The following is a 12,492-nucleotide window of genomic DNA, read 5'->3' on the forward strand; positions in this document are numbered from 1 at the left end:
TTAAAAATAACAATAGCCTATTTAAAACTAAAAATTTTAAAAATATATATTTTTATTGATTTCAGAGAGGAAGGAAGAGGGAGAGCCAGATAGAAACATCAATGATGAGATTCACTGATGGGCTGCCTCCTGCATGCCCCATGCTGGGATCGAGCCCACAACCCCGGAATGTGCCCTGATTGGGAATTGAACCATGACCTCCTGATTTCATAGGTCGATGCTCAACCACTGAGCCATGACAGTAGGCAAAACTCGATTTTTATTTATTAGTTCCTGGCTTTCTACACATTTCACTAGCGAGCCATTCTGGTCTTCAAAGGGGACAGGCAATGATTTGGCTTCTCCTGGCAAAGGAGGAGACAGGTGCTGCCAAGAGCCCTTTGAAGTGCTTGAGGTCGGGGCGGGGCGGGGCGGGTCTCAGATGTGGCTATAAATCAGCCGCTGATGCTTGGGCTTTCCAAGACTGGTAGGCATCTATCTAGGTGTTTGCTCTCACCAACCTGCTCTATCGGAAGGAAAACCTCCTACTGGGGTGGAGGCACTGTTTTTTGGCATGATGCCTTCTCTCCCCAGTTCCGATGAGCTGATTTTCTTTGTGAATGGAAGAAAGGTAAGTTTACACAATAAATTAATATGAACTTTTGCACACCAGAGACAAAAGCCAAGCTAATTTCTTTTCACTACAATGCCAGTCCTTATTAACCTCTGCCTTCTGTCTTTTTCAAGTCATACTAGTATATTATATATTGGTCTGAACTTGAAAATGCATCATTCATTCAAGATTTAGTGCAAAATGATGAAAGCATGGGGGCTGTTTCTTGCCTTAACTTTTCTTTTGGACAGTAAGGAGCTCCAATGGATTACAATGGGAGTGAATTCTGACCCAGGTTATGAAAAACTATATTAGCTCTACTGGAGTTCACCGATGTTATTTCGACAGAAGCACATGTGACATTAAGGATGCTAATAGCAAGGAATGATTTTGTTTTGCCGTCATACATCCACTCAGGCTGGTCAATTAGCCCAGAAACTGAAGCGGCTCTGCTGAGCCATGGGACAGGGAGGCGGCTGTGTCCACTAGGGAAGAGGTGAGGCAACTCGAATGCTCAGTTGTCCTCAGGCCTGTGCTTGAATGAGCAAAATGAATAAGTAAAATGTTTGAGGTGCTTTGAGACAATTTGATGGGGGAAAACTTATAACATATTAAAATTTGGTGTTAATGATTTTGCTTCCGAAGCCTCAGTCGTACTGCATTACTGATGTTCTTCCCTTAAAAGAGGAGACTCAACTTTAATCATGGCAAAAATTTTTGGGAGCGTTGCCTGTCAAATGGCAGGGAAACAACATTTTTAGGAAACCCATGAACTAAAGAACGAAACGTGAAAGAGAAAGAAAAGAACAACAACAACAAAAAAAATCTGGATTTAGTAATACTGCTTACCCATTGTTCAGGATCTTACATGACCTGGAGCCAACTGGCAAGTCAGAAGAATAACTGCTGAGTAGACAGTTCACAGGAATTCAAAAGCTAAGAGCTTTTCTGAGCGCAGGGAAAACGGGGCTTTGCTACTTTGCTGTTGCTGGCAAATAAAACCATTTATCCTTTAATAACACTTTCGAATGATTATTCCCTCTCCACGTCTCCCAATCTTTTGAATTCATAGCTGATATTTTGGTATTTTTCCCTTTCTCCATTTTACAAATTTCTAAGACAAGTTGTAGATGGCAAATAGAAGGATGGAAATATATGCAGCTCTTTGGAGAAATCGGGTTTGCCGTTATTTTTGTGGTTGGTCTTCTTTCCTTTAGACCCAGGAGCACAGAGTTGAGTGAAGCACATTCCTCCACCAATGGCATGTCTTCATCAACAAGGCTCTTCTTCTGCTTTATATTGTTTTCTTTTTATTTCTTATTTTCTCTTTATTTCCTTCTCCCAGATGCATCCACTCTTGTGCGTATACTTTGTCCTTGTCATATACTTTCATACATCCTTGTCATATACTTTCAATATAGTCATTTAGAAAGATAGATGTAGCCTTGAAATATATACAGCTGACTCTTGAACAATACAGGTTTGAAATGTGCTGGTCCACTTATATGTGGTTTTGTGGGTGGTGTGTGTTTTTTTCCCAATTTATTTGCCTTATGATTTTCTTAAACACATTTTAACTAGCTTACTTTATTGCAAGAATACAATATATATATATCACATATTTTATATGTTATATAAACATATATATATGTTTATATAACATACAAACTATGTGTTATTGACTGCTTATGTTATTGGTAAAGCTTCCAGTCAACAGTGGTCTATTAATAGTTAAGTTTCAGGGGAGTCAGAAGTTATACATGAATTTTCAACTGTGCAGGGGGGCCAGCCCCCCTAATTCCACATTGTTCAAGGTTCAACTATACAGTGCTTGGCTTTGCATTCATGTGCTTATATTCTTATTATAATTCACCTGAGTGAAATTGTGATGTACTTTACAAAGACTTACATATCCCTTCATGTCTTTTGTGACTCACCGCTGTTTTTGAGATCTATCCATGTTGCTCTCTGAACCCCTGGCTCATTATGTCTGCATGTAGAGCTCTCCGGGCTGTGTACGTCCTTCACTCTGCTTATGCAGTCCCCCAGTGATACACACATGGGATGCTTCCAATTCGCCACTACATGCAGTGAATCGCCAACCGTGTATTTTCTTACCAAGGCTGGCAAGAAAATCACTCAGTGAGATTATGGCATGCCAATGTCTCAGGTCCTGCTAGGTGGCTTTCTGAATCCTACACAAGATACATTTTCCCACAGATAATTGCATGAAAAGTGCTGCCTTCTTACCAATACTTGATACAATCAGACTTGCTAAACTATGCTAATCTGATGGATGTAAAATGTTCTCTCATTGTGGTTCTCCCTTGCTTATCTCTTTCTTCATATACATAGTAAAAAGAAATCATTTCCCACGTGTCTATAAAGTACCAGAGGAAACAGAAGGTATGAGTACAATTTTGTGAGTGCAACTTATGGTATGACCAGAATTTTTCTTATGACTACTGAAATATTTATTTATTTTTAAAATATATTTTTATTGATTTCAGAGAAGAAGGGGAGAGAGAGAGAGAGAGAGAGAGAGAGAGAGAGAGAGAGAGAGGGAGAGAGAGACAGGAGAGAGAGAAATTTCAATGATGAGAGAAAAAAATCATTGATTGGCTGCTTCCTGCATTCCCCCTACTGGGGATTAAGCCTACAACCTAGGCATGTGCCCTGACCGGAATGGAATCGTGATCTCCTGGTTCATAGGTCGATACCCAACCACTGAGCCACTATGGCAGAAATGTTTATTTTAAATGGCTGGGAGTGCTATATACATGAGATGTCAGAATTGCAGGTAGCATCCTTTCATTAAGTTCCCAAAGCCCTATCTTGTTTTCTCCTTCTTCGTTTGGGCCTTGATCCTTCCATGTCTAATGGGTGCTGAGCTTTTCTCTGGCTCTTCAGATCCTCTGAGGACTCGGAAGGAAGCTTGGAAATATGAGGCATTTATTTAAAATATTGTGGTTTGCTGCTGTTTTTTTTTTTTTTTTTTTTTCTCCTCGGGTGATAAAAATACACACACTTTTAGAAGAATAATGTTCTCTTTTTTGTTGTTGCTCAGTGCTACTCTTCCAGGTGATTTTCTCTTCAGTTCTCTCTAATCCTGCCTAACTGTACCCTGCCAGGGAGCTGCTTGTGCAGGGAGGGCAGACAGCTTTCATCACAGGTGTCATCTTTGATTTGTTGGTGCCAACAGCCTGGCATGCACCATGAGAGAAAGGCAGTGATTGATGCTCCCTTCTGCACTTCCCTCATCAACTGGCACCTGCATTTCATTGAGGAAGGATGGAGAAGACAGTGTGTCTCCCTTAAACCCACTCCCTTTTGATCTTATGACTCTGTTAAAAAAATCTTCTGCAAATAATCTGTTTTGTGGCTTTCTGTAGCCACTAGTTATCTTGATCAATTTTGGAACCTGTGTATCCATTTCCCTAGATGACTGTAAGGAAAAACAATCCAGAATTTACACTTGTCATATGTGTTACAAAATGCAGAGACGTTAAGATAATGCTCATTTTTTTCAAAATTCTGACTCCAAGTATTGTGTTTCCTTTGCTGTTGTTTTGTCTTTGATGCCATCACCTACCAAAAACATGCCCCTAAACAACAGGTAGAGTTGCCACACGTTCTGGTGTTCTCTTCCTGAAGCCCTCCTTTCGCTCCACAATGTAGGTCGTAGAGAAGAGCGCTGATCCTGAAATGACCCTGCTGTTCTACCTGCGGAAAGTCCGTATCCTTACGTTTTGCTGTAATCTATCTGAGTTGGGTGGTAGACAGTGAACACGCTAAGACTTCTGAAGAAAGCCACCCTGTATTTGTTCTGGGTCAATAGCCTGGTGTCCAATGTTTAGTGTCCCGTTGGAGTTCAGATAATGCCTCCAGAAGTGACAGATGTGTACTTTATTTGTTGTAGTTTTCCACCTGAGCATTCACCCAAAAGACCCTTCCAGGGAACCACAAGGGTCCACTGGGAATAGCTTTGGGAAATAACTTCATGACTTTTGTGGCCCACGGTCACCTGGATGGCAGCTTCATATTCAGGCATGTGAAGGTGAAAACGCCTGGCCAATTGCTCAGGGAAGCATGTCTAATAAATTACGTGTGCCGAATGCCGCCTGTTCAATGAAACCCCTTGCAATATAGTTTCCTACCCCATCATTTTACTTCTTTCATCAATATATCTGCCCCTATTCCATTCACTATTCTGGGAACTGTACGTGTGACTGAACTATCACTGAGTAGCTGGGATGGATGGGTTGACTCCGTAGGAGGCTGTGACCTTGGGAAGGAGTGAGATAGTGAAAGAAAGATGGATGGCTTCCTTATATTTGGTATCTTGTGTGACTGGGTCCCATTCTGGCAATGACGCCTGAGTCAGGCCCCATGTCAGCAGCAGATTGGGGTTTGTGGAGCCTGAAGTTTTTATAATATTGGAGACTTGCCTTCAGGGGGGGAAAAATATAAAATTAGCTATGTAAATTAGGTACAGGGCCCTGGAAGGGGCCATGGGAGTCCTGTGAAAAGTGCAGTAGGTCAGTGCTGGTGTATGCCATGGCTCAGACAGAAAAGCCAATATTTGTGCATCACCCACTTGAGAACAAGTTAAAAATAAGCCTCTGGTCCAATGGGTGTGGCTCAGTGGTTGAGCATCTACCCAGGAGTCAAGAGGTCACCTGTAGATTCCGGGTCAGGGCACATGCCCATTTGGGGGCTCAATCCCCGGTAGGGGGAGCAAGCAGGAGCCTTCTGATTAATGATTTTCATCACTGATGTTTCTTTCTCTCTCTCCCTCTCCCTTCCTCTCTGTCTAAAAATCAATAAAAACATGTTTTAAAAATAATAAGCCTCTGACTCCATCCCAGTACTGTTGACTCTGTAATCAGAAGTTGAGGCCTCTCAGGTGAGCCACATTTACTTAGAACGACTTCTTTATGCCTTTGGGCACCAGGAAGAATAAACAGAGGAGGACACTGGGGCGATGGGAAATGGGAGGCTAGGGCAATTCTGCCCAGAGCGGCTTCCGGCCATGTTTCCTTGGGAGTCCATGCATGTTTAGCTTGCTCCTAATATCGATGAATTTCTTCATTTAGGAGGTCTAGAGAAAGCACAGAGAAGTCTGTAGTGAATTTGGAAATGACACAAAGGGAAGTAGTAGGGTGTGCTGACCAACTGTGCGATTTTGACGCTGCGTAAACGGGAGGTGGGAGAGCCCCTGAGGGAGGATTTGGCCTGTTGTTTGCTCTCGTGTGTTTGTTTTCCAGCTACAAGCCCAGTTCCTGGAATAATGAGTGGAATAGGCGCAGATATGTTGGCTAGAGGAAAATCATACAATAATTAGTAAATAATGATACAAGAGTAAACTCTGTGTTTCATGTACTCACCACTGTAGGCCTGCTTTTGTCCTCCCCCTGTATTTTATCTGGCAACCCACTTAAATGATGAGCTGTAGGATGAACTGACAAAATGTGGAAGGAACTGTTTGAGGCAGGCACCTCTGGTGGGAGTGGATGAAGGAAGCATCAAACTAGCTGTTTGGTGACCAAAGGACAAAGCAGCCAGTTGCACCAACTTTTGGCTTTTTCATTCAATGTTAACACGTGCATCACAAAGCTGTTTCACTCCGGGGTGTACTGACCCAACGCAGAATTCCATCTCTTCCTGCAGCCATCTCTAAGATGAAGTTAGTCTCCACCTCTACCCAAGCCAAGTCTGATCTCCACCGATGAAATCCTTTTAACCCTCAACCAGAAAAGCTCCCAAGCCAATTCCAGCAGATTCATACAGAACAGAAAGCAGGGAGTTTACATAGGTGGTTTGTTCTCCCTCTGTGGAAATATGCAAATGCTTTACAGAGGAAAAGTACACAGTGGTTGTTGACATGACTAGCTCAAGAACCATTGTTATTAAGTTAATAGTACCTAATCCCATAAGAAGGTAAAAGCATTGCATTGCTGAGCCAGAGAAAGGCAAGTTTCCCAGGGGGATTTTTCTAAGTTTTGCACACACACCACCTCCACAGCAATAACGTAACCTGAGTCCAGAGTTTGTGGTCCAGAACTCTGGATTTAACCGGCTTTTTCCTTCCTCATTTGGATGCAACCCCTGATCTAACAGGCATGAGGCTCTCTGAAGTCTTCACGTACTCCCTGTAGTGGGACTATCCAGATGGTGTGCTGCCAAAATGGTAATGTGTTGAGTTGCACAGAGTTGCCCTAGTCCCTTCGGGAGTGCCATCTTATTATCTCCCAAAATATGAAAAATTTGCATTTAGAAATGCATCTGAAAAAGAAAATTTTTTCTCACCTTTACCAATGAGCTCCTTTATATACAAAAGAAGAACTCTTGAGCAAGGAACTCAAGAGAACATGTTACTTGTCAGCATCCAAGGAAAAAGAATGTAAAACGCAAAGGGGCCCAGCCTGTGTGGCTCAGTGGTTGAGTGTTGCCCCATCAACCAGGATGTTACTATTGATTCCCAGGCAAGGCACATGCCAGGATTTCAGGCTCAATCTCCAGTAGAGGGCATGTAGGAGGATGGATAATTTTCTCTCATTGTTGATGCTTCTATCTCTCTCTTCCTCTCCCTTCCTCTCTCTGAAATCAATTTTAAAATATTTTAAAAAATAAAAGCAAAGGAGCCTGGGTCCTTTTTTTCCTTGACTTGCTTCTTTCCAGTCCACCTCACAGGCACCAAGTACGGCTGTGGGAGTGGAGGCTGTGGCGCCTGCACTGTCATGGTGTCAAGATATGACCCCAAGACCAAGAAGATCCGGTATCCTTTGTGTTGGCCAGGGCCCTGCTTGGGCACATCTGGGAAGGTTGTGGACCCTCTCGCTTTGCTGTCCATATTCACCCCTCTCCCTCTCCCCAGGTGCCCATGGCACTCACACAGCTCTGGGCCTGCTCTCCCTGCAGCTTCCCAAGTTCTAGATCTTTCCCATGGACTTTCTTCCCATCAGATTATATATAATTACATAGTGTGCAACCAGAGTATTTGTATTTTTAAAAGGTTTGCATGGCTGGGAGTCACTGGATATAACTAACCCATGTTGATTTATATAAGTCTTCTTATGCTCAGTAAAACATTTATTTCCCTAGAATGAGGGGGAAAAATAGAGAATTGAAGGTCTCTGTGAGGCCCTACACAAAACACTTTCTTATTCTATTTTTCCATTTCTTTTTCATATCCTACACCAGCCATAAGTAAGTCCTTTCTTGAACACTTCCAGAAATTTATGGTTTTATTTCTAGAGTTCTCTGTATTCTCATAGAAATACAGTCCAGTGATTCTCCCAGACCGACATTACTCCCTGAATTATGTTACCCACTCCCTATGATTCCCAGGTGTTCTCTTGACACAATTCTCTCACAGTCATTATCCAGTCACCGCATGCCTGGTGCCCATCTGTTCTCTGTATGGGGCTGCTGTCACCACGGTGGAAGGTATCGGAAGCATCAAAACCAGGATCCACCCCGTGCAGGTAAGCGTGTATTCTGATTGGGACCAGGTGTTGGTATAGGTATCCCTCATGGTCCCATGTACTCTAAATAGGTTGCCAACTGTGAGATCCTTTGTCCTTTTAAATTCCCATTTGGTTAGATTCCATGCTTTGTAACTAGGAATCTTTTCAAAGATTGGTGTATAAATAAAGTTTTCTTTATTAATTTTAATATATCTTATTTAACTTCTCAGCCTTGCCTTTGCCCTAAACAAAACAAGAAAGTTCAGTCTTATGAGAAAAGAAAATGAGATAGAAAAGCAGGTGTTTATGGAAGATAACAGGTTGTCTACCACATTCAAAATACTGACCTCTAAATGAGAGGCTAATTGTGTGTACAAATACGACCCATACTCACCAAATGTCTCAGGAGAAACTGAGCGTCCCGGTGGCAATAAAACACAGCTAAAATGACAACGTGTTTAGCAAAGTTTGCTGGACTTTCTGAGGAAATGGCGATGCTATTTGCATATACTAGCATAGGAACTGCTGCAAAAGTTGTTTTAAAAGCAGTGTATAAAAAGAAAAATGGTAAATAGCCATATTTCCCCTTGACATTCTTTCCCCTCGAAAACTGTGGTTGGAGCATAGAAGCCAAGAGCGTCCTCTGACAGTGTGTTCCCATTGATGAGTATTTGGTTACAGTGCATGGCATACCTGACTCACCATCTTTACAGTTACGGAAGCACCTCATGCCGCAGCCTATCAGATTTCTTTCTCTCCAGTCACCTTTCAAAATCACATTTGACATTCAATATTATGTTAGTTTCAGGTGTAAAACATAGTGGTTAGACATTACTGTAACTTATGAAGTGATCCCCCTGGTAAGTCTAGTACCAGCTGGCACCAAACCAAACAAGAACAGTTCAGTCTTATGAGAAAAGAAAATGAGATAGAAAAGCAGATGTTTATGGAAGATAACAGGTTGTAACCTGTTATAATAATCACAGTTATTACAATATTATTGACTATATTCCCTATGATGCACTTTACATCCCCATGACTGTTTTGTATCTGCCAGTTTGTACTTCTTGATTCCTTCCACCTTTTCACCCAGTCCTCTAACCCCTGCCCTCCCATCTGGCAACTATCAGTTTGTTCTCTGTATCCATGAGTCAGCTTCTGTTTTGTTTGTTTGTTTTGTTCTTTAGATTTCAAATGTGAGATAATATGGTATTTGTCTTTGTCTGACTTACTGCACTCACATAATACTCTATATGTTCATCTGTTGTCCAAATGGTAAAATTTTATTCTTTTTTAAGGCCAAGTAATATTTCACTGTATATATGTACCATGGCTTTAAATTTTTTTTTCTTTATTGTTGAGATTATTCCACACCCTCCCCCCCTTGTTCCCCTTCACCTGGTTCCCACCTGCCACAGGCCTCCATTTTCCTATTGTCTGTGTCTATATATAATGCATATATGCATATAAGATCTTTGTTTAATCACTTCCCGCCCCTTCCCCACTTCTCTTCCCTCTGAGAATCATCAGTCTCTTCCATTTTTGTGCCTCTGTAATTTTGATGTGGTTGTGGGAGGCGGTGATTACAGGTGTTTAACTAAGGCCACTATCTTCCTACTTTGCATATATTGATTCTGTACCACAATTTTTTATCCACTAGTTCATTGACGGACATTTACGTTGTTTCCATATCTTAGCTATTGTAAATATTGCTGCAATGAATATAAGGCTGCATATATTTTTTCAAATTAGCATATCATGTTAAAAATGCAGGCTTCATTTTAGAAATTGTATCCTTAACTGATTCTTTTTTTATGTTTTCTGACTGTCATTCTTATGTTTCTTCTCTCTTTGTTGAAGTTCTCACTAAATTCATCCACTCTTCCCCTAAGTTCATAGAACATCCTTGTAAGCAGTGTTTTAAACTCTGCATCTGGTAGATTACTTGTCTCCATTTGTTGAGCTCTTTTTCTTTTTCTTTTCTTTTTATTTATAATATATTTTATTGATTTTCCATAGAGAGAAAGGGAGAGGGATAGACAGCTAGAAATGTCAATGAGAGAGAAACGTCAACCAGCTGCCTCCTGCACACCCCCTACTGGGAACGTGCCTGCAACCAAGATACATGCTCTTGACGGAATCAAACCTGGGACCTTTCAGTCTGCAGACCAATGCTCTATCCACTGAGCCAAACCAGTTTCGGCTGAGCCCTTTTTCTGAAATTTTGTCCCGTTCTTACATTTGGGACATTTTTCTTTGTTTCCCCAGCCATGTTGGCTGATTCTCTGCGGTTTTTTTTGTTTTGTTTTGTTTTGTTTTGTTTTTTCTACTTTAGATGAATCTGTTACATCTTCTAGTCTTGGCAGAGTTGCCTTATATAATAGGTGTCCTGTAGGGCCCAGTGAGGCATTCTCCTTCATCACACGAGTGGATTGTCTGTGCCCTCTTATTATTGCTGAGCTTTCATTGCTGTGGCAATATCAGTGAGATAAATTGACCCCAGGCTAACTGGCTGTGAGGAATGTCTGTGACTACAGCAGACAAGCTGTTTTTCAGGGGCTGATTCCATGGAGTGGTTTTGCTTTATCAAGGTTCCGGTGCCTGCGCTGGCCATCCTTTGGGTCTGTTGTTTGTGTGGCTAATTGGTTGGTGTTCTGGTGTGGCCTAAAACCAGGTATGATGGTTCTGGGAGCTCTTGGGAGGATCTCTGGGGCAGACCAAGTCACTTGCTATGCCTGGCCCAAGGCCACCAGGTAGAAGCTACAAAGTGATCTGCAGATGGTTGCCATCTGTGCTAAACTTGGAGGTGCCTGGGAGATGTTAAGCTGCAAACTGAGGCCAGCTGCCACTTGTGTCAGAGGTATGAGGCATGCTGGGGCCAGATGCTACTTGTCTAGAGTTCGTGTGTCTCTGAGATATGTTAAGGAAGTCAACGGGGTAGGCTGAGACCTGTCAATTTAAAGAGGTTTCAGGTTTGTGCATAGTTGGGTAGGGCAGGTTCTTAATGAATCACTAGGGTGGGGTGAACAGTGTAATTAATTGGAAAATCAGATTTGGCACTACCTGCACCAGCAGGCCAGGCAGGAGAAGGGCTCAACATAGGAACAATGTTGTCCAACTGATGGCTATGTGGGAGGAGAGCTCAACCAAAGAACAATGGTGTGCACTCTAGTATTTTCTGTCCAAGAGAGACCCGCCCCTCCAGCCCTCACCTGAAGCCAGATGATTCGGGTGCCCTCATGTCCCTGGCTTTTTTCAAGCTGCTTTCCTGTTGCTATAACTTGGGGCAGATGTTTGTGGCTAAGTAAATCTGTGCTCAGGCACTTTAAGAGAATGCCTGGGTCTCCAGCACTTCTCAGTCTCACTCAGACAGAACCCCTGCTGATTTTCACAGCCAAGTATTGTAAAGACTCCTCTTCCTGGCAACTGGTACTCTGGATATGAGGCTAGGATCCTTTGCTCCCTCCACAGCCAAGGTAGCCCACCCTGTTCTTAACCATCATGGGTGGGTGTGGGATCAGCCTGTTTTGTGTCTTTGCCTCTCCTACCAGTCACTATGTGGCCTCTTCTTTAAATCCTTAGTCGTAAGAATCCCATTCAGCTAGTCTTCAGGTGGTTTTCAGTGATGGTTGGTTTATAATTTGATTGTAATTTTGATGTGGTCATGGGAGAAGTCAAGCACAGCATTTACCTCCTTGACCAGAAGTCTCTCTCAAATATTGATTTGTTCAGTAGTGCCCTGGAATAGGCTTAGACTGGCTTGTGAGAGCTGATTCTTAAACTTTCAGGAACTTTGTGAGCCATTCTTTAAACACAGCCATTATTAACAATGAAACTACACAAACTTAAAATTAAATAAGTAATGACAAAAACAAAGTTAATAAATATCATCATTCATCATCTGCTAATTATTTTACTACATTTACTCTTGTTTATACCCTTAAGATTATTTGTCTATTATATCTACTTGGTGGAAATTCCACAGAATGGTATTCCACTGTACATCTCTCCCCAGATCCGCATTCAAAGACATCACACTGGAAGCCTGACGCCAGCCCTATTGGAAATATTTGCACAGCTGAAATTGGTAGAAACTACAAATCAGGGCTTTTTTCCCCCACAGATCCAGTTGTTAAGATTGACCACCACATTTACAGCCAGTTTCTATGCCACATCTGAAGCCACACAGCCACATTTCCCTTTAGCACTAGAACAATGTCTGTCCTTTTTTTTTTTTTTTTTTTTTTTTTTTTTTATGGTTGCATATGCCATTGTTGCATTAACATTTTTTTAATTACACTTGATATTCAATAATATATTAGTTTCAGGTGTACAGCATATTGGTTAGACATTTATTTAACTTCCAAGGTTCCCTCCAAGATGATGGAGTAAGCAAATATTATGCTTGACTGCTCCTCAATAAGTCTAGTA

At 41.9% G+C, this 12,492-nt stretch overlaps 1 protein-coding gene across 1 annotated transcript in view; it reads left to right on the forward strand.

Moving 5' to 3' along the window:
• Positions 1-553: 553 nt before the first annotated feature.
• The window catches only part of LOC311627047 (aldehyde oxidase 4-like), a gene marked incomplete at its 5' end in the record, with an annotated part of 54,069 nt that continues 42,130 nt past the window's right edge, over positions 554-12,492 (forward strand). Inside the window, 4 exons of the mRNA XM_084893174.1 lie at positions 554-610; positions 4,271-4,328; positions 7,274-7,370; positions 7,971-8,079. Coding sequence (XP_084749300.1) covers positions 554-610; positions 4,271-4,328; positions 7,274-7,370; positions 7,971-8,079 — 321 coding nt within the window. The remainder of the gene's footprint in view (positions 611-4,270; positions 4,329-7,273; positions 7,371-7,970; positions 8,080-12,492) is intronic.

This window comes from Pipistrellus hanaki (assembly GCF_964339955.1).
Source record: "Pipistrellus hanaki genome assembly, chromosome: 8".
NCBI classification, from domain to species: domain Eukaryota; kingdom Metazoa; phylum Chordata; class Mammalia; order Chiroptera; family Vespertilionidae; genus Pipistrellus; species Pipistrellus hanaki.